The sequence below is a fragment of the Ranitomeya imitator genome, chromosome 5 (genome assembly GCF_032444005.1).
Source record: "Ranitomeya imitator isolate aRanImi1 chromosome 5, aRanImi1.pri, whole genome shotgun sequence".
Lineage (NCBI taxonomy): Eukaryota > Metazoa > Chordata > Amphibia > Anura > Dendrobatidae > Ranitomeya > Ranitomeya imitator.
This window is the reverse complement of record NC_091286.1, coordinates 82742608-82765597: the sequence shown is the minus strand read 5'-3', so window position 1 is coordinate 82765597 and position 22990 is coordinate 82742608. Positions and strand designations below refer to the sequence as shown.

The window sequence follows — 22990 nt, the reverse complement described above, 5'->3', positions numbered from 1 at the left end:
ATCAATGAGCTATATTTAGCTTCATTTGCGGTGAGGCGCCCTCTGCTGGCTGTTCATAGATCATGGGAACTTTCCTTGAATAATAATAATAATTTTTAATAATGTGTGTGTGTATTTTTTTTAACCCTTTCTTTCAATTGGATTAATAATGGATAGGTGTCATAATTGACGCCTCTCCATTATTAATTAGGCTTAATGTCACCTTACAATTGCAAGGTGGCATTAACCCTTCATTACCCCATATCCCACCGCTACACGGGAATTGGAAGAGTGGCCAAGTGCCAGAATAGGCGCATCTTCCAGATGTGCCTTTTCTGGGGTGGCTGGGGGCAGGTGTTTTTAGCCAGGGGGGGGCCAATAACCATGGACCCTCTCCAGGCTATTAATATCTGCCCTCAGTCACTGGCTTTACTACTCTGGCGGAGAAAATTGTGCGGGAGCCCACGCCAATTTTTTCCGCTATTTAACCCTTAAATATAATAGCTAGAACGCCCAAATTTTGCATATACACACTACTAACACTAGTAGTGTGGAATATGCAAAAAAAAATGGTGATATGAGATGGTTTACTGTATGTAAACCATGTCTCATATCATGTCGGGTTTGTGAAGGAGAAAGCAAAAGCCGGTAATGGAATTACCAGCTTTAAAGCTATCTCGCGCTGCTGTAAATATAAATATATAGGTGTCTCCCTGACATATATATATGTATATATACCTATTCTATGTGTATATATCTACTCTCATCTAACCTGTCAGTGTGATTTTACTGTACTCTGCGCTGAACTGCCGGCTTTTCTAAGGACACGGGTGCGTAAAAATCGGACAGCACTCGCATGGTGCGAGTGCTGTGCGTTTTTTTTCTCGCACCCATTGACTTGCATTGGCGAGTCTCGTCCGAGAATCTCAGTAATACGCAGCATGCTGCGATTTTTTTCTCAGCCGACAGATTTTTCTCAGTCCGATTTCGGCTGGGGGGAAAAAAAAAAAAAAAAAAAAAAAAAAAAAAATCGCAAATGGAGTGTCACATATTGATTAACATTGGTCCGAGTGCAATCCGATTTTTTATCGGATTGCACTCGTCCGTTTTCCTCACAAGTGGAGATGAGCCCTTAAACTGATGAATATGTGCAAACTGTAAAGCGCTGCGGAATATGTTAGCGCTATATAAAAAGAATGATTATATATTATTATGAATGAGAATAACGAAGGTGAAAAGCCGCTAGAGCCTCAGATTCAGCATATTTGAGATGGAAGGTCACAGTCCTGTAACTGAGGAACAGATATTACTAGAGAAAAGCAGCAAAATGAAACTTTACCAATTAGATATCTTGTTGAAGCAGCTTCAAAGCTTTCTCATATTCATCACATGCAAGGTGTTGTGCACTTGAGAGAGCCTACAAGAGGGACATGCTAGGAATCTGGCAAAATGAGGAAATTGGTTATTGCAGCCAGAGCCCCTAAAATGTATTCCATCTTGAATGAGGTGCTGGAAAAGGGGCAACTGTGGATCAAGCCACTTGGTGATGCAGCACCTATTTAACCCCTTTCTGGAATAGTATGTCAGCTGGCAGTATCCCCTGCTTTTAGGTGGGCTCCGGCGGTGAGCCCACCTCAAAGCCGCGACATGTCAGCTGTCTTCAACAGCTGACATGTGCCCGCAATGGGCGTGAGCAGAATTGCGATCCGCCCGCGCCCATTAACTAGTTAAATGCCGCTGTCAAACTGACAGAGGCATTTAACAAGCGCTGCCAGACGTGCGGCCAGAAGTACAAGCACCGCTCACTCCCGTCCACCCTGTGGTCGGCGCTCATAGCAATACTGTAATTCAGCGACCTAGGTGATCTGTGCATCACCTATGTAGCAGAGGCGATCGAGCAGTGGATGCTACTAGCCTTCCATGGAGGCTATTGAAGCATGCAAAAAAAAAAAAAAAGTATAAAAATATACAACAATCAAAACAAAAAAAATCAAACCTACACATTTGGCATCGTCACGTTCAGAATCGCCCGATCTATTTTACAAAAAAAAAAAAAAAAAAAAAAAAAAAGATTAACCTGATCGCTGAACAGTGTAGCGAGAAAAAGAATCAAACTGCCAAAATTACGTTTTTTGGTGGCTGCGACAATGCATTAAAATGCAATAATGGGCGATCAAAAAAAAAAAAAAAAAAAGGATCTGCAAAAAAGTGGTATAATTAAAAACGTCAGCTCGTCATGCAAAAAAATAAGCCCTCAACCGACCCCAGAACACGAAAAATGAGACGCTACCGTTATCAGAAAAATTGTGCAATTATTTTTTTTTTGCAAACTTTGGATTTTTTTTTTTTTTACCACTTAGATGAAAGAAGAGTGTCTATGAACTTGTAATTAACTGGAGAATCATTATGCCAGGTCTGTTTTAGCATTTAGTAAACCTAGCAAAACTGCCAAACAAAAAACAAGTGTGGGATTGCACTTTTTGCAATTTCATCGCACTTGGATTTTTTTTCCCCGTTTTCTGTTACATGACATGGTAAAACCAATGGTATCGAACATAAGTACAACTCGTCCCACAAAAAAAGGCCCTCACATGGCCATATTGATGGAAAAAAAAAAAAGTTATGGCTCTGAAAAGAGGGAGCGAAAAAGAAAAACAGGTCTGGGGGTTAATGTGAGTAACTGCTTGAGATGAAACCTGGTTCCTCTTGCTCTACAAACCACAACCCTGAAGCGATAAGCTACCTGTAACGGGTGTCCAATCGGCCTGATCAAACAATTGGTGGTGGCAGCTAGTAGTTCCTTTTGTTACCGAGATAATAATATAATATAAATATTATATTATAATACATATTCTATCTGCTCTTACGTTTTGTATAATTTAATACAGAGCACCTAACACTGTTTGATGAGCAGCTGTAGCTCTTTGTTTGTGAGTGTCATCCTGTTGTCAGGACTGTCACTGTTTTCTAGTGCCGTTACACTTTTTTGGGGACATTTCAGATAGATATAAGCATATATACATATATCCATCTCTTAGTGATGAACGAATGTGCTCAGATGGATGTTATTCAAGCATGCTCATGTGCCAACTGTCTTTGTTGTGCTCGAAAAATATACCGTAGTTAAAGGTCCCCCATGGCTGCATGTCTTGCAGCAGTTTGACAGCAGCAACATATATAGGGATTGCCTAACAAAGAGCTGCGAGACATGCAGCCACGGTGACTTATTTTTTGGAGCCTGTCGAAGATACGTGTTGGCACATGAGCATGCTTGGATAACGCCTTATCAGAGCACATTTGCTCATCACTACTCTACCCCATTTGGTGGAACCGGAAATGTATATACTGTTATGCTCACAAAGTTCCCCAATAACTGGCCTAGTAGTGTAAGCAGCCACAGCCTTGCTAATCACTCGGTCAATTGCGCAATTATCCTGATTAATGGAGGCAGCTGAGTTGCGTCCCCTGACAAACTGGTGGCAGTGGTGATATCTGCATGATCTCGCTGGTGTTATCCTTGGCAAACACTTGAAAAGATAATCTGTCAGCAGGAATATCCATGTTAAATTAAAAAAGGTATGGGCAGAATGCACGGTGATACAGATTTAATACATCCCTTCAGGGACTATGGGTGGGGTCTTCGGCTCAGGGGGCTCAACCACAGCCCCTGCTTTGGCTCTGTTGTATTCATCTTCGTCATTTAAATTTTGGGCTGGCGCCGTACTGTGGGCGGCGCTATCGCAAATTCAGCTGGTGGCGGTCTTCATGAAAATGGCGTTGATGCACCCATAGATCGAACTCCACTGGTCTTCATGAAAGTGGCGCCTGTGCAAAACGAGCTCTCAGCTCAATAGTAAGCTGAGATCTCATTCTGCTCATACACCGCTTTCCTGAAGACCGCCGGAAAAGAATCTGACATTTTCATGAAGACCGCCACTAGCTGAATCTGCGAAAGCACCACCCAGCTAGAATGGTGGCAACCCAAAATTTAAATTACGAAGATGATGAATAGACAGAGGAAGAGAAGGGGCAGTGGCTGCACCCTCTGAGCAGAAGACCCTAACCCAAAGTCCCACCGCAAAGCACGAAGAGATGAGGAAGCCGAAATTTATGATTTAACAAAAAACAGGCTGCAGATTTTATCACTAAGGGTAAGTTCACACGGTGTTTTTTTGCTGCTTTTTTTTAATGCTAATTTTCAGCTGCTTTTTACAGTACCAGCAAAGTTTATGAGATTTCAGAAATCTCATGCACACACATTGGATTTTTGTGTGATCCGTATTTTGTGCTTTGCTGTGTTTTTCCGACAGAGCATGTCACTTCTTTCAGCGTTTTTGCGGTGTTTTTCACCCATTGACTTGAATGGGTGTTGAAAAAACACACCAAAGACGCAGGAGTCATTATTTGCTGCTGAAAATTCAAGAATATTAGCATGAACAAAGAAAAAAAAATGCAGCAAAAACACCTTAAACCTGCGTTTTTGACGCAGCTTCTTTCCTGCCAAGAAGATCAGGTTTTGCTGCAGGAAAAGAAAAGAAAAAACAACAGCAAAAACACCCTGTGTGAACTTAAACTAAAGGTACTAAATCAGTATACCTGCCCACACCTTTAGTTTAACATGCATATTCCTGCTGACAGGTTTCCTTATAAATTTTTTTCATATAATTTTTGCGTCGTCATATTTTCAGTGATAATACTTGATCAGTGGTGACGCCGGGTGTTAGACCCCCACCAATGTTATACTGATTACCTATCCTAAAAAGGTACACCATTAACAGAAAAGTACTGGACAAGTCCTTTCATGGTAGTAACACTGCATTTATAAAACGGTAGAGAACATTTTGGACGGTAGCTCAAAACACTGAAAATTGGTACGTACCACAGAAATTTTAACAGATGAATTTCCAAATCTCTTTGCAGTCTCCTGCTTTTGGTCTTGGAAAATTACACTGTACTGCATATTTCAAGATCAGACATTCAAGAACAGGCACAAGACTAAAAAGGCATTTCACTGTATGTTATATAATTTCATTAAAAAAAAAAAAAAAATCATCAACTGTCAAAATTGCAATCTCTGGTTGCCACAAAGTACACAGTATCTTTTGCCCGTAAAACCACTTTTAGAAGTCAAGAGGAATAAATGTAAACCAAGTTTATTTTGCTTTTTAAGTAGTAGTGTTCTTAAAGCACTACAGCATGGTAAACAATGTAAATTAGTACAAGTCATCTCAAAAGCCAGAGTTTTATGAGTTGTTAAAAAGATGCAAGCCTATTCTAACAGGATAAATATTTTTTTTTTTTAACCATTTCACTTCTCGTTAATGAAGGCTCACAAATGAGCAACACTCCTCATTGAGGAAAACAAAAAGCTGTTGTCGACAAAGCGACAGCACACACACAAACAACAAAAAAAAAGTGTAAAAATAACTAACTGTACTGTGTTCCCATACTTTCCAAAGTTGCTTTACAATGGGATGATATGCACATGATCTTGCTGCAAAGGTCTATCCAACTTGATGTATATAGTCTAAACCACTTTAACTCAAAATAATCCTGTAATTTCAGAAAATTCAGCGATGCCTTACTCGTCCCCCAATCTAATTTTTGGATTTCATTAACATTCCTTCTAAGCTGCGGTATCCACTAGAGAGAAAACGCAATCAAAAATATGGATCTTCTATAGGGAGGGGAAAAACTCTTTTGCAGCAATAAACTTGTATTAAATAAATTTGACCACCCTTAACCCCAAAACCAAAATAAAAGAAAAAAAAAGAAAAAAAAAAAAGGGGGAGTAATTTTTTATATATATAAAAAAGCCTTAATTCTTTATGTCATGCAAACCTAAAGATGACCAAAGCTTTAGACAATGGAAGGATAATTCACAGAAAATCTGTTATACAAAAAACGCATAATAAGAAAAAGGGCCACTAGGTGACAATTTACAAATTGGCATCATTTTGGTCAACAAGAATCAAAGTGATGTTTTCCTGAACAAAACCAAATGTTCAGCAGGAGGAGGGAAAGTAACGGCATAACTTGGCTTCTAAAAACTAATCGCACATTTCTTCAGGAATCTCGTGTGGGTTAAGTATGCCCGGAACTGACATCTGTATTCTGTGTTTCTCTTCCTGGGCTTGCCGAAGGGCAGTTTCCCTTTCTTCCAGAAACAAGTCTGAAGTATCTTCTCCAGCATACTCCTGCGTCAGAAAGTACAACACAGATTATAAAGGTGGAATTAGGATAACACTCAGTGACTTAGGAATTTAAGAAACACTGTACTAGCTTACAAGTTTTAGCACACAAGACATTTATACAAAAAAATATGCAACTTTTCCATGTCAAGTCAACTTTATAAAATGGGCAAAGAATTAAAGGGACACTGTCACCTGAATTTGGAGGGAACAATCTTCAGCCATGGAGGCGGGGTTTTTGGGTGTTTGATTCACCCTTTCCTTACCCACTGGCTGCATGCGGGCTGCAATATTGGATTGAAGTTCATTCTCTGTCCTCCATAGTACACGCCTGCGCAAGGCAAGATTACCTTGTGCAGGCATGTACTACGGAGGACAGAGAATGAACTTCAATCCAATATTGCAGCCAGCGGGTAAGGAAAGGGTGAATCAAAACCCCCAAAACTCCGCCTCCATGGCTGAAAATTGTTCCCTCCAAATTCAGGTGACAGTGTCCCTTTAAATTTTCTGGCCATACCCCTTTTAAGACCGATTTACAATTAATAAAGGCAACATAGGCCTAATTTTATTTTAACACTATGCAAGCTTAGGTGTTTTTATTTTCAGGTCTTTAGGACAGTATTATGCAGCAAGTGTATCAAGAAGCATGCATTCTTAAAAAAAAAAAAAAAAGAAAACAAACCTGTAATTTACTCAGTTTATGAGATAATCGGTTTATGACTGTCATATAAAGCAATAGTCTTAAATCCCATGCATATATATTACAAAATAGTCATATGACTTTAAAAAGGTCACTAAAATTTCTAATGAAAAGTCTACAAAAAAAGAAAAACATGCAACAGATATCTATCGCTCTTACCTTAATCTGTACAAGAAAGTCCCTAAGGTGTTCTTTAAAAGCAGGAATATCCTGATTTAAACTGAAGAGGCCAGTCACAAAAAGTTTAACTTGTGCGCTAAAGAGAAAAAAATTAGATTAGCCCCCGATTCACAATACATCAATGTAAGTGTTTTAAACTAAGGGTACCGTCACACTATAACATTTCGATCGCTACGACGGTACGATTCGTGACGTTCCAGCGATATCGTTACGATATCGCTGTGTCTGACACGCAGCAGCAATCAGGGATCCTGCTGAGAATCGTACGTCGTAGCAGATCGTTTAGAACTTTCTTTCATCGCTGGATCTCCCGCTGTCATCGCTAGATCGGTGTGTGTGACACCGATCTAGCGATGCGATCCAGCGATGCGTTCGCTTGTAACCAGGGTAAACATCGGGTAACTAAGCGCAGGACCGCGCTTAGTTACCCGATGTTTACCCTGGTTACAAGCGTTAAACTAAAAAAAACAAACAGCACATACTTACATTCTGGTGTCCGTCAGGTCCCTTGCCGTCTGCTTCCCGCACTGTGACTGCCGGCCGTAAAGTGAAAGCAGAGCACAGCGGCTGTGCTTTCACTTTCACTTTACGGCCGGCAGTCACTGAGTGCGGGAACCAGACGGCAAGGGACCTGACGGACACCAGAATGTAAGTATGTGCGGTTTGTTTTTTTTAGTTTAACGCTTGTAACCAGGGTAAACATCGGGTAACTAAGCGCGGTCCTGCACTTAGTTACCCGATGTTTACCCTGGTTACCCAGGGACCTCGGCATCGTTGGTCGCTGGAGAGCTGTCTGTGTGACAGCTCCCCAGCGACCACACTACGATTTACCTACGATCACGGCCAGGTCATATCGCTGGTCGTGATCGTAGGTAAATCGTATAGTGTGACGGTACCCTAAGCAGTCTCTTAAAAGGAGCCCTCCCACCACCAGGCACACAGATGCAGCAGACCAGTAACATTAAGCCCCATTCCCTTCAGAATTCATGTTTAGGCTTAGAGTTCTTTAACATGCAAATAGAAACGAAATCAAAAGTCAGAATGTCAAATTTTACTTTTAAATTATTATTACTTTATAATAAAAAAAAAAAAAAAAAAAAAAGTAAAATGAGTTTTACTGCCAGCCGAAATGCTACTTATGAAAAACTGAAAGAGTAACAGCCGATTTTATTTCATAAATAGTACACATGAAAATCAGCAAATTGGAATATATCAGAGATTTGCTTCTTTCTCTGCCAAAACCGATCAGTCATTAAGTCATTATCAAAATCAGGGCTGTGGAGTCGAAGTCTGCGTCCCGTTTGGTGGAGTCTGCATAAAATGGACCAACTACGGCTCCTAAAATATATAATTAATTGGGTACAGTAGTACAATACAGGAAGTGTTGAATCTCTTTTCGTAATTTGGGAAAGTTATGAAAGGTCTTATAAATGTCTGTTCTGTTCCTGAACTAAGGTTCTCTGCTTTTAGTCAAGATTAACCTGTGCTGCACTTTATGTACATGCTCAGTCGTAAAGCTCCTCCTCTAGAGATCAGAGGAAAAAGGCACTGATGAGGAATGCCTGCAGACCTGCACTCATCTCTAGAAGTATTCGCGTGAACAGGAAAACCGGATAAAAGCAAGTACTTCCTTAGCCTTAAAATAATTAGATCAGATTTGAGGTCATCTATAAAGGAGGATCTGCAATTCTTTTTCAGAACAAATTTTATAGACTGCACAAATGTTATTCAGTACATTTTTGTTGAAACATCCACCCCCCACCCCGTTTACTGCATAGTGTTTCGCATATTTACAATTTGTTACAGTTTGTGTTCTTAAGTCTTATTCCAATAAATAGATTTTATGTTCTATTTAAATAGCTTGATTATTGTATAATAATGGTGATTAAACGCCTAATGTCACCATTTTACTACAGTAAATTTATCACTTAAATATGAGGCATGTATGAGGGAGAGGGAGTCAAGGTCAAAGAAATTGTGGAGTCGGGAGTTTGGCTTACAGACTCCACAGTACTGATCAAAAATCTCAGTTATGACGTAAAATCTGTATTCAGTGCACAAAGACTTTCCCATTACTGAGAGAGGAGGTGGCAGATGGTGCTCATACAATTCTATGAAGTACGGAGGAGGGAGGCATTAGAGGCCGAGCTCCTCCCTCCTACATAGAATCTCATCAGCACCAGCTGCCCGCTCCTAGCTCAGTAATGGGGAAAGTGTCTGCACTGAATACAGATTTTACATCAGAATTAAGAATTTTGATAATGACTGATCAATTCTGGCAGAGAAAGAAGCAGATTTCTTTGAGGAGATCCATTTAAAAAATGTGCTCAATGACATGTGCACTATTGATTTCTGAAATAAAAATTAAACAGTTACTCTTTAAGCTGAGTGTAAGTCTGTCATAACACTCAGCAGCATTGCAAACATATTTCAGTTTTGTGGACCTGTAGAGACGTCTTACACACAATCACTTACTCTTGCAGATGAGGAAATGCGGATTTTAGAAGGTTGGCCACATATTCCTGAATAAATAGTTGGTTATTAGGTGGATTTGCTGGATTCAATGCTGCATTTATCTTTCCTTCCTCTACCAAGTTAAACATGTAGGCCAGGATTGAAGCATGCATTGTTAAACCTATGAAAAAAATACAGACGGTTTGTTTAATGCTACAAAACTTTTGGATTAGTTGAAAAATGGGCAGCACGGTGGCGCAGTGGTTAGCACAGCAGCCTTGCAGCGCTGGGGTCCTGGGTCCCACCCAGGACAACATCTGCAAAGAGTTTGCATGTTCTCTCCGTGTTTGCGTGGGTTTCCTCCGGGAACTCCGGTTTCCTCCCACATTCCAAAGACATACTGATAGGAATTCTGGATTGTGAGCCCAATCGGGGACAGTGATGATAATGTGTGCAAACTGTAAAGCGCTGCGGAATATGTTAGCGCTATATAAAAATAAAGATTATTATTATTACATATTGAAAATTGTGGCAAGTTAAACTATCGGAATTTAAACCTTCAGTTCTACATGCTAAAACTGCACAATACAAGTGTAAACATTTTATAGAAAAAATTGGCACTTGCCTGCCAGCAGGCAACTTGCAAAACCTGGAAGGGGGATTCAGGATTGTATTTGTGGCAAAGGAAATAACTTGTGCTAGAGATTGCAAGACCAGGATCAGACAGGCGCATTTCACCATCTTGCAGCCTAATGTGAAAGTCTATGGAGGTTGTAAATTCGGGTTGGGAGACCAGCAGTCAGTGTTGGCACGGTGGTCTGTATAAGAACTGTGAACCCTGCCCTAAGATGGAGTTCTCTTCAAAATCTGAATTGTAAGGTAAATGAGCAGCAATGCAGAGAAACACTTACCAGCTGTATGAGAGGTATCTGTCACAACAGAGAAGATGTGCTGTAATATATCACAGAAGTACGTCTGATAGAAACTCTGTGCGGCAGCTTCCTCTTGAGCAACATTTTGCAGCAATGTGTAAAGGATCTGTAATCCTAAAATTGACAATAACTTTAAATAAGCAAAAAACTCATACTTATTAAAATGATAAGAAATCAGTAGTGATGAGCGAAAGTGCTTGGATAATGTGTTATTTGAGCATGCTCGGGTGTTATCCGACTATCTTGGGCGTGCTCGGATAATATGTTCGAGTCCCTGCGGCTGTTAGGCAATTCCCGCATGTGTTGCGACTGTAACAGCAAAACATGCGGCCATAGAGACATATCAGAGCACACCTAAGATACTCCGATAGCAACCGAGCGTGCTCGGATAAGTACTTGGCGGCGGTGTCTCTGGGAAACACTCCCCTAATCACATCACAACAGTTATGCTCTCGTCACTAGTGAACAAAATGGAGAGGGATTTCATTCATACATACCGGTGTCGGCAACATTTCGCATTGTGTGTTTAAAAGCCCAGATTATGGAGTCCAAAACCAGCTTAAACTGTGCTGGGGGAATGGCCAAGAATGCAGGGAAACAGTGCGAATTTACAGCTTGTAAAAGCAAGAAAAAGTTTGTCCTGTGATCTGGATATTCCTCAAAGTCCTGGACAGAAAACAGAATGGAGAATGTCAGTGAATTTTCTCTACTGCTAACAAATTTTTTATTGTTGTGATATGCAAAGTGCCATTTCATTGTGTGCCAGACGCCTCTGTACATTTAGTAATGGGGCGGCGAGTATTATGGCTGCACCAGGTACAGCCAGTACAAAATGAACAACAATGTGCCTGGTAAACTAAATGAGACACAGCGCCCCCTTCAGTTAGCTGATCCACACAATTCTCAGAAGTTGATGCCCTGTTGATCTGATATTTATGGACCATCAATATTAAAGCCTCTCACACAAACACTAAGGCAATAACCACGAACATGGCAAAAAAAAGCAAAAACCTTTCACATACCTTATTAATCATATTTAACGTGCATTCAAAAACAGCATCAAATATTTGAGGTATTTCAGCTGTGATATGGCCCCCAAGCTTGTTTACGATCGTGGCCATTGTGCTAAGTACTTCAGGCTCCCTGGCAGCAGGAACATTTCTCTGGTAGTCAATAAGAACAGCATCCAACAAAGGTGGGACAAAGTTTTCTGCGACCTTAGGATAAGAAAAAAATAAAATTGACAATTAAAACGTAGAGTCTTGCAGACATGATGGTCTGCTTAAAAAAATTAAAAAAAAAGTTAAAATTAATTCCTTATATGAAACTATGTTTATTTTTTCAGCCATATGACAGCTAGTATGTAAACAACGGGCTGAGCAAGATTTATCTATTGTATTCCTGTTACGACCCAAGTAGAGATAGTGTTAAGTTAGAACACTGTACAGAAATAAAAAATAAAAAAAATGTACATCAATATACACGATCTAATAAACTGGTTACAAACTCGTCTAGGCCATGCCAAGGTGTGTATTTAACATGCTTGATAAAGTTTGGTGCTCTCCATTAGCACAGTTTCTGGCACTCCTCAATGTATCACTGAGCAGGCTATTAGGTGCCATCCATCTATTAAACTAGAATTATCCTGGAATCCGGGCGTTCAGATCAATGAAGCACCCCGTAAGTATTTTACCAATATCGGCTGGTGTGTATGTAGGCTTACTGACTCATTCCTAATATATGTCAGGAGAGAGAAGGATCTGGCAATTTCCAGTGACCGATTCCTTTAGCTCCTAGGAAGATTAGTGACCATCATGAGTCTGGCAGCATCTCACTCAGAACAAAGCCATGCCCAGCCATGAGCTCCTGTGCATGGGCGACTTTAGAGTGGAGTCAGTGGAGCGGCTGTCTAGGTCGTGGCGCCTACATGCGCACAGCCGCTGAGCGCACTGATGGGTGCAGATCTATCAAGATGACATTTGCACTGCAGAAAATAACAGGCATCGGGAGCCGCGGCTGAGACTCCGCACTGGACTTAGGCAAGAACTTTTTTTTTTTAACGGCTTCTGGGGACAGGTTTTCTGTATGCATATCTCAATGAGGCTAGATACACATATAGAAAAAAAAGTAAATAGTACTTACCATTTGGGGGTCGTTAGACCTGCTCACCCAGCCGGAAATCAGTTTTAAAGTTTCTTTTTTAACTGTCCTCATACTTCGTATCAGAGGTTGCTTTGTGACCATTTCGCCTGTAAAGAAATAAAAATTATGAACTCCACACTAATGAGTCTTCACTACCACCATCATGGACTTCACTATTTGTTTTGCTTACCATTTGCTTGAATAGCTGCAGAAATATTTTCACTTAGGCACTTGTACACATTTAACATATCCAAGTAAATCCTTCCTAGCTGAATAACAAAAGGGTGACCGACTGCTTTACATGCCCTAACATTTGTTTTTAAGATACTACCGAGTTGTTTTACGGTTTCTGCATCTTTCAGGATATCGACATTCTTTAAGAAAAAAAACAAACAAAACAAAAAACAGAAATTAGTTGTGGATTTTGAGAAGTCAACAGAAAATACAAACTTGTAAAAGAGGTATGGCAAAGCAAATGTACAATGTTTAATGCCATGTGCCCACCTTCAGTCACTTACAGCTGCATACAACTACTTTTCTTCCCCTAATGGATTATCAAGCTGTAAAATCACATTCAAGTGAACAAATGCTTCAAAACTTGCTTGTCAATAGAATCCCAAAAGGTTATTTTTTTTACCCTGCTGAAATTGAAGTTAACAGTCAACTGCAGGGCTCAGTTTTGTCAAATACAACTACATTTTTATCTTTCCAAGCGATAACTGAATCGTAAGCGTTTAGGGAATTTCCTGGGTTTAGCCTATATGGCTCCGAAAACCTCCCAAAAATCGGAACTACACCTCCATTTCTTGCTATGTTTGTTCGGTGATCAGCCCTATCCAGTTCACGTAGGACACTTTGTAATGTGATGTCCATGTGACCGTGGCATCTCACCAGATTAGTATTTAGCGGTATCATGTCACTCAGTAGATGCAGATATATGACAATGTGAATGACATGAGTGTACATATTACTGAGCCAAATACACCCAAAATGCATTTATTATCCTGGATGCAACACTAAACGGGTCTAGGGGATAACCTCTTTCCTTGTGGAGATTGACATGCCAGTATAACGAGACTTCTAGGCCATGCAATGCCCCTCTGGGAAATATATGCAAATTGCCTCTTCGAGGAGGAGGAGGAGGAGGAGGAGGAATTGGACTCTAGTGTTACCCCTCCTCAGTGCAAAGAAAGATCTTATCTTGCTGCAGGACAGACATGGCTCTGGCTGGGGTTTAAAGGGTAGCATATCTGTGGAAAGTGACATGCAAGTGTAAGCAGACTTATTTATAGGCCATGCAATGCCCCTTTGTGAGATTGACATCACTTCCCCTTCTGTCAGGTGAAGAACAGGACCACAAAATCATAATTTAAGTAATACAGAGACGAGCTTTGGGTCTGTAATTTCCTGTGATTCCATCTTCGTACAAAGCAGAAGGAAGTTTGTTTATACTTAAGTTTGTTTTTTTGGGGAAGATCTTTTAGAAATGGTCAATCACTCTGCATAAAGAGCCACTGCAAACAGCACTGTAGTCAGTTGTCATTTTTTTTTTCTTTTTTGCAGAGGCCTCCTGCACGGTCTTAAGGCCCCTTCACATTAAGCGACGCTGCAGCGATACCAATAACGATTCGGATCGCTGCAGCGTCGCTGTTTGGTCGCTGGAGAGCTGTCACACAGACCGCTCTCCAGCGACCAACGATGCCGGTAACCAGGGTAAACATCGGGTAACTAAGCGCAGGGCCGCGCTTAGTAACCCGATGTTTACCCTGGATACCATGCTAAAAGTAAAAAAAAAACAAACACTACATACTTACCTACCACTGTCTGTCCTCCAGCGCTGCGCTCTGCTTCTCTGCTCTCCTCCTGTACTGTCTGTGAGCCGGAAAGCAGAGCGGTGACGTCACCGCTCTGCTTTCCGGCTCACAGCCAGTGCAGGAGGAGAGCAGAGCACAGCGCTGGAGGACAGACGGCTGTAGGTAAGTATCTAGTGTTTGTTTTTTTTACTTTTAGCATGGTAACCAGGGTAAACATCGGGTTACTAAGCGCGGCCCTGCGCTTAGTTACCCGATGTTTACCCTGGTTACCAGTGAAGACATCGCTGGATCGGTGTCACACACGCCGATCCAGCGATGTCTCCAGGGAGTCCAGAGACGAAATAAAGTTCTGGACTTTGTTCAGCGACCAACGATCTCCCAGCAGGGGCCTGATCGTTGGTCGCTGTCACACAGAACGATTTCATTAACGATATCGTTGCTACGTCACAAATAGCAACGATATCGTTAACAATATCGTTATGTGTGAAGGTACCTTTAGTCTGCTGTGCTTATCTATACAATTGAACAAACATTATGCAGTCACATACCAGCCAGATCAACACCAAAAACATTTTTTGGCCTCGATCTGTTGAACAGGGGGTTTGGAGACAATCTATGCACAAAGACAAAGCTCACAAGCAGCTCAAAAACGTAAATGCAAAACATAACCAACTTGCATATACGCTGATCAACTAGTAAATTCACCTACCTTTGTGGCTTGTTGAATAATACTATCCCACACTTGATTGGGAAGCAACATATATTTCTCTATCAAATGCTCTTGAACAGGTTGATCTGTCTGGGCTCCAATCATATACCCAACTGCTTCATAAAATGTGTGAACCTAAAAAAAAAAAAAAAAAAAAAATACATACATTTACAATTAGTAACCATTCATTAACATTTGAGACTACATATAGAGGACCATTCACCTAACCAACCCTCTGAAACCTTTCCTATAAAAGCAGGTTGTGAGGCTGTATAGGACCACTAAGCCTGCAAAAAGAATGTATGAATTTTCACATAGGGTTTACACATTACCGTTTGTCTGGTATGTCTAAGGCTGTGTGTACACGTTGCAGAAATGCCGTGGAAATTCTGCAACTCCCTGCCGCGGGTATAACGCATGCAGAATTGGCATGCGTTTTCCCGCTAAACACTAACGCTTGGCAAGCGTAATTAGCTTGCAGAATGCTAGCGTTTTCCAAGAGATCTGTAGCATCGCTTGGAAAACTTATTGACAGGTTGGTCACACTTGTGTGACCAACTTTTTACTATTGATAGAATGTTAAAAAACCAACAAACAAAAAAATGTTATTCTCACCTTCCAACGGCCCCCGATGATCTCAGCGTCCATAGATGAATTGCACGAAGGACCTTTCTGACGTCACGGTCACGTGATTGCGACGTCATCCCAGGTCCTTCGCGCAATGCATTCCTGAGGACGGAAGCGGCCGTGTGCACCACTGAGAAGCAGGAGACTCCGGGGGCCATCGGAAGGTAAGTATATCAATATCTTACTTTAATTTTTATTTTTTTTTAATAGAAATATGGTTCCCAAGGGCCTGGAGGAGTCTCTTCTCCTCCAGACCCGGGTACCACCACACATGAAGCGCACACTTTACACATGGTGGCCATAGCCCCATGCGGAAAGTAAGCAGATCAATGCATTCCTATATGCGGAATCACCACGATTCTGCACAAAGAATGAGCATGCTGCGTAGTTTTCCCCAATGCGATTCCGCTGTGGAAAAATAAGCAGCATTAGCACAGCATTGCGGAATCCCACTGAATTCAATGTGCTGTGTTATGCAAGCGTTTTCGCTGTGAAAAACGTGGCAAAAAGCCATACAATCCACAACGTGTGCACATAGCCTTAACATGCTATTAGATCAACCCTAGCTATTGGGAAGCATAGTTATAACATATTGTACCCGCAAAATAACATCTTGTAATAAAATCTGAAACTTTAGCTGCAAACATTTTAATGTAAAATCCTTACCTGTTGAGGCTGGAGGTCACATATTATCGTATTAATATTATTTAAAATTTCGTCTATGAAAGGCATCACTTCGCCAACTTGAACTTGAACAAAATGTCTACGACATTTTTGAGCTATCTTAATAAAGGTGTCACATGCCATGTCCTGCACGCCATCATGGGTCTCTGAAAATAAATGGCCCAAATTAATACACGTTTCAATAACAGCATTTGTGGTGCTGGTTAAAAGTAAACAGACAAGTGACACTCATACCATGCATAAACTCAAACAGTTTGTTCACAACAGTCTTCAGAAACTTCCAATGGGCTCTTAAAAATCGAGGATACTGGCCAACAATATACATGATATTGGACGCAATTATGGCCTTGTTGTCCTTCCCTCGCTTCTGCTCACAGAGACCGAGGAGATCCTACGGGAGGAAAAGAAGAAAAAACAAGATATTGGCGCAGTTCTTTGGCAGAGACCAGAACAGCAGTATTTGAGAAAGTAATCTGATATTAAGTTTAGTTAGCTAGCTAAATTGTAATACTAGGAGACGACAAATCACAAACCTTTATCACTGTAACAAGAAACCTCTTCTCATCCTCTTCATGCATGGCTCCACTAATTGATCCAATGGCCCAACACAAGGTGTTCAGATTTTTCCAAGACCATTCTGATCCATTAACTTGGTTGTGAAGTTTCTCAGTCATAATTCTTTCAGTGTCTGCATAATCCAGATGTGTGAGGTATACTGAAAAGAGCACATTGATTTAGGACAGTTTAGAAAAAAAAAGAAAGGAGATTTTTGTGTACTCACTGTAAAATCTTTCTCTTAGCCTCTAATTGGGGGACACAGGACCATGGGTGTTATGCTGCTATCCACTAGGAGGCGACACTATTCACTCTGCAGTATACACCCCTGGACGGCGTCAGCCTTCTACAGTTTTGTGCAAAAGCAGTAGGAGGAACGTAACATGAATAACATAACCATGCCTATAAGAAGGCAACTATGTACGAGCTCAAGCAAACAATATGAGAACTCGACAGTAACAACGGCCCGGAAGGGCAACAGGGTGGGAGTTGTGTCCCCCAATTAGAGGCTAAGAGAAAGATTTTACGGTGAGTACACAAAAATCTTTACTCTGTCGCCTCATTGGGGGACACAGGACCATGGGATGTCCCAAAGCAGTCCCTGGGTGGGAAGCAATGGACAAATGTTGTGCAGACAGGCCGCTACACTTGGGGCACCGCCGCCTGCAGAAAACATCTACCCAGGTTCGCGTCCGCTGAGGACTGGGTATGAACCCTGTAGTGTTTAGTAAACATGTGTAGGCTTGTCCAAGTGGCCGCCTTACACACTTGTTGTACCGAATGGCCCAGGAGGCCCCTACCACCCGTGTAGAGTGTGCAGTAATACCGGCTGGAAGAGGAGAATTCTTAAAGGGAAGGTACCGCGTTTGTAGGTCATTAATAAATCACTGTAATGCAGCATAACAAGTTTGAAATGCATGTGAAACAGATTTCATGTGTTATATGAGTTTAAAGAATGCACTGGGGGCTGACATCTTGGTTTTGCAGCAGTAGCAGTGCACTATCAGTGTCAGATTACGGCACCCCATGGACATAGGAGATAATAGACCAGCACGGACCCCATCTGTAACATTGCAGCAGCATTAGCAGTGACCTGGGCACGCCTCTGTGGGCTGCACAACTCACTGCTGTAGGTGTGACTAGCTGCCATTTTATTATAGCCCTGTATCTGCCGAGCTCCACTTACTCTCTATCGCAGGACAGAAGAAGCGCACACTGCTCCTCTGTACTCCAAGCAGGCACACATCCTCTGCTCCTCACATGCTGCCCTGCGTGCTTCTCCTGCCGTGTCTACCCCTCCCCCTCACACACAGTCCCTGTGATCTCCGGTAAGCTGCACTCACAGCCTGCAGAGAGGGAGGTGACACCTGGAGAGAGAGAGCAGGGCAGCTGACAGGACAGGGATTAAGGTGGGGGAAGGGGGATGGCAAGAATGTTATTCACAAAAAATGCTGCTGAGCCTCTGATGCAGTAACTGCTGGTGATAGCAGGTCACAGGGCAGTCACACACAAAATGGTGATGCCCTGTGATGCTGCTCTTCATTCTTACTGTTGGGGCAGTAACTGCTGACATCACCATTTCCCTCCCCTTTTGGGTGGTCTAATATCCCTGGGGCAGAGCTGCTAAATCTTACTATAGCTGCTTGAGGTCTAAAACGGAAAATGCTCCCCCTAGTGGTAAATATGTATATTTGTAGAAAAATATATAATATTTTTCATATAGAAATGTGTGCAAACATTGCATTAATACATTTTAATTACTATTTTAAGCTTAATTTCACAAAAAAAAACAAAATACAAGAAAACTGGTGGCACCTTCCCTTTAAGGCGGTAGGCCTCTTGTATGGTGGACTTGATCCACTTGGCAAGGGTAGCTTTGGAAGCTGGCAGACCCTTGCGGCCGCCTTCCGGAAGAAGGAAAAGCGAATCAGACCTCCAGAAGGAAGCAGTCCTAGAGATATGTATGTATGTATGTATGTATGTATGTATGTATGTATGTATGTATGTATGTATGTATGTATGTATGTATGCATGCATGCATATATATATATATATATATATATATATATATATATATATATATATATATATATATATATATATATATATATATATACACACACATACATATATATACATATACACACACACACATATATATACATATACACACACACACAATGCCCTGACAAGGTCAAGCATATGCAGAGCCATCTCCACTCTATGAACCGGGACCGGACAAAGGGATGGCAGTGAAATTTCCTCATTGAGATGGAAGTGGGACACAACCTTCGGAAGGAAGGATGGGACTGTACGGAGAACTACCTTGTCCTGGTGAAAGGCCAAGAAGGGCCATCTGCAGGAGAGTGCTGTCAGTTCAGACACCCTGCGTAGTGAGGTGATTGCCACCAGGAAAAACCACCTTCTGGGACAGAAGGCGGAGCGGGACCTCTTTAAGGGGTTCGAAGGGTGGTTCCTGCAATGCTGTCAGGACCAGGTTGAGGTCCCACATTTCTAGTGGCCGTCGGTAGGGGAAAACCACCTGAAGAAAAGTCATAACTTGCGGCTTGGTAGCAATGCGCCTTTGAAAAAGCACTGAGGGCGGACATCTGGCTCTTAAGCGAGCCCAGGGACAGCCTGGCCTCCAGACCCGATTGGAGAAAACCAAGTACTTTGGGTAAGGAGAAAGGGAGTGGAGTCTGGCCACGAGATTCGCACCAGGTAAAGAAAGCTTTCCAGGTACAGTAATAAATCTTAGCAGAGGCTGGCTTCCGTGCCCTGATCATGGTTCCAATGACGTCTGGCGAGAGCCCTGCCTGGGTTAGAACCCAGGTCTCAAGGGCCATGCCTTCAAATTGAGAGCCCCTGAGTTCTCGTGGTAGAACCGGCCTTGTGATAGAAGATCGGACGGTCGGGGAGATGCCAGAGGGCGTCTGCTGTAAGTAATACGATGTCGGCATACCATGCACGTCTGGGCCAGTCCGGTGCGATTAGGATGGCTGGAATTCCCTCTTGCTTGATCTTCCTCACCACCCTGGATATCAGGGGGAGAGGTGGAAAAATGTACAGAAGCTCGAACTGGGTCCAGTCCTGAACCAGAGCGTTTGCTCTGAGCGACAGCGGAACGCGTGTTATGGCCATGAAGTTGGAGACCTTGGCATTGAAGTGGGATGCCATTAGGTCCACATCCGGGGTCCCCCAGCGATGGCAGATCTGGCGAAAAATTTCGGGATGGAGAGACCACTCTCCAGAGTCTATTCCTTGTCGGCTAAGGAAGTCTGCTTTCCAGTTGTCCACACCTGGAATGTGGACCGCCGAGAGAACTGACCCTGTGTCCTCCGCCCAGTGGAGGATGTGTGACACTTCTCGCATCGCCTGGGTACTGCGGGTCCCCCCTTGGTGATTCACATATGCCATAGCCGTGGCATTGTCCGACTGTATTCTGATGCGAGAGGCTGCCAGTAAGTGATGGAAGGCCCTCAATACCAGGAGGATGTCACGAATTTCCAGGATGTTGATGGCATGGTCGCTTCCACTGGGGACCACTTGCCCTGTGGTGTAGGTGCACTGCACCCCAACCCGCCAGGCTCGCATCGGTGGTCAGAACCTTCCATTGACCTGTGAGAAAGGATTTCCCCTTTGCTAGCGAGGTTGGCTTGAGCCACCAGTGTAGGGACCTCTTGGTTGACGACGTTAGCCGGAACTCCCTGTCGAGAGAGAAGGGGTTCTTGTCCCAGGACTTGAGGATGGCTAGTTGGAGAGGCCTGAGGTGAAACTGGCCAAATGGGACGGCTTCTATTGCTGCCCCCATCCTGCCGAGGACTCATGGCAAACCGGAGAGATCGAGGGGGATTGCGGTGGAGGGTGTGAACTGCTAGGCGGAGAGCCAGTGCCTTGTCCTTGGGACAGGAGCACTAGACCACTGGAGGTGTTGTATGGCATTCCCAGGAAGGTCAGAGACTGACTCAGGGTTGGTGATGACTTTTGTAGGTTGACTAACCAGCCCATGCGACTCCGTGTCGGTTGTAATTGAGACGCTGAGCTCGCAGTCCTTGAAGGTGGGAGCCTTGATGAGTAGATCGTCCAAGTGTGGAACGACTACTATGCCTCTGGAGTGCAGGACGTCCATGATGGCTGCCATGACTTAACTAAACACTCTGGGAGCCGTGGCGAGTCAGAATGGGAGAGCCACGAACTGGTAGTGGTCCTGGTCGATTGCGAACCGGAGAAATCTCTGATGGGCAGGTGCAATCGGTATATGCAGGTATGCATCTTGTATGTCTATGGAGGCGAGATTCTCCTTCTCCATGGACGCAATGATGGACCGAAGGGACTGCATGTGGAAGTGACGGACCGGTATATATTTGTTGAGTTGTTTTAGGTCCAGTATGGGCCGCACGCTGCCTCCTTTCTTGGGGACAACGAATATATTGGAGTAGAACCCTCGGAAGCGCTCGGCTGTGGGGACCGGTACTATGACTCCTGCTTGAAAAAGCGAGGAGACCGCTTGTCAGAAGGCACGAGCCTTGGCTGGTGGTTTTGGGGGGACAGATAGGAAGATTCAGTACAGTGGGTTGTAGGTGAACTATCTTGTATCCGGAAGACACTAGTTCCCTGACCCACCTGTCTTCTGTAATAGGCAGCCAGACTTGGTGAAAGAGCTAAAGTCGGCCGCCTACGGGTGTGGTGTCTTCCGGAGTCCGTGAGTCATGATGAGGAGAAAATCTGAGATTTTCCTCCTCTGGGCTTAGACTGGCCTGCTTTTGACTGCCAGGTCTTGTCCTACCTTTGCGTCAATCGTAAGTTGTCCCTGCGTGGGGAACGCTTACGATTTTGTGCTGGACGCGAGACAGACCAGCCCAAAGAATTCGGAAAGATCGGAATTGAGTTTGGTTACGCTTCTTGTAAGTGCGTTTAGGTTTCAGTTGGGGAAAGAGATACTCTTAGCCCTGGTGGCGTTGGATACCATCGTGTCCCAACTGTTCACCGAAATGTCGCCCACTGAGGTAGGGGAGGTGCGTGAGGGACTTTGAGGCTGCGTCCGCTTTCCATTCCCGCAGCCAGAGGATACGCCGAATTGTGATGGCGTTTGATGCTATCCCCGCTACGCCCCTTGCTGAATCCAGAGCTGCATGAAGCATGTAATCTGCTACGACTGCTATTTGAACCGCTTGGTTCGACAGCTCAGGAGCGGATGCTTGGAGGCCAGCTTGTAAATTTTTGGCCCGGGCCAGAATGGCCTTGGCAGCCCAAACTGAAGCAAACATGGGAGCCAGGGATGCCCCTGTGGCCTCTGAACAAGCCATGCGTTCTACCTGCCGGTCTGCTGCATCCCTGAGGGTTGCGCTATCTGGCAGTGACAAGGAGGGTCTGTGCTGCTAGTCTAGAGACTGGGAGATCCACTTTGGGTGGGTCTGTCCATTCCTTGGTATCCTTCTGCGGGAGGGGGTACCTCGCCTCCGGATATTTGCGATTAGCGAATTTTTTCTCAGGCTGTGAGAGCTGCTTTTTAAGGATCGCCTTCAACTCTAGGTGGTTAGAGAAACCTTAGGCAGCTTCAGAGGAAATCTTGTGTTCTGGGGACTCTGGTGGCGGATCAGAACCCCTCCGTTTCCTTGTCTGAGTCGGAGTCACAGATGCCTTCCGAATCCTGTGTATCACTGAGGCGTCCCCTGCTGGTGAGCTGGTGCGGAGGCCTTCTCTGGTCGGGGATTACGGAGATCTGCATTGTCTGCCCCTGGAAGGGGATGGTCTAGATGACCTGGAACTACGGTGTCTCTCCCTAGGAGGGGATGACCGTGTGTTATGGGATGACGCAGATGGACTTGACCTATGGGTCCGCTTGCGTCCTGACCTAAACGTGGATGTGCCAAGGTCGTCCTGTCCCCGAGTCAAGCTCTCCCTTTGCTGGGTAACGGTCATAGCCGAGGCATGACTCTGCTGAGCCTGAAGCAATGTGGAGGATAGGTCATCTATAGACTGCGTCATAGATTGCGACATCTGAGTGACCCATTCGGGCGTGG

General features: G+C 43.5%; 1 protein-coding gene across 2 annotated transcripts in view; it reads right to left on the bottom strand.

The window, feature by feature from the left end:
• Window positions 1–5116: 5116 nt before the first annotated feature.
• Window positions 5117–22990, bottom strand: part of XPO1 (exportin 1) — a 109538-nt gene continuing 91664 nt past the window's right edge. For both annotated transcript variants that reach the window (XM_069768884.1, XM_069768886.1), the window contains exons 14-25: window positions 16946–17127; window positions 16647–16803; window positions 16395–16558; window positions 15102–15236; window positions 12769–12952; window positions 12579–12685; window positions 11459–11653; window positions 10934–11102; window positions 10416–10550; window positions 9526–9685; window positions 7030–7126; window positions 5117–6176 (exon numbers count right to left, since the gene is read on the bottom strand). In XM_069768884.1, the coding sequence (XP_069624985.1) occupies window positions 6030–6176; window positions 7030–7126; window positions 9526–9685; window positions 10416–10550; window positions 10934–11102; window positions 11459–11653; window positions 12579–12685; window positions 12769–12952; window positions 15102–15236; window positions 16395–16558; window positions 16647–16803; window positions 16946–17127 (1832 nt within the window). In that variant the 3' untranslated portion in view covers window positions 5117–6029. The remainder of the gene's footprint in view (window positions 6177–7029; window positions 7127–9525; window positions 9686–10415; window positions 10551–10933; window positions 11103–11458; window positions 11654–12578; window positions 12686–12768; window positions 12953–15101; window positions 15237–16394; window positions 16559–16646; window positions 16804–16945; window positions 17128–22990) is intronic.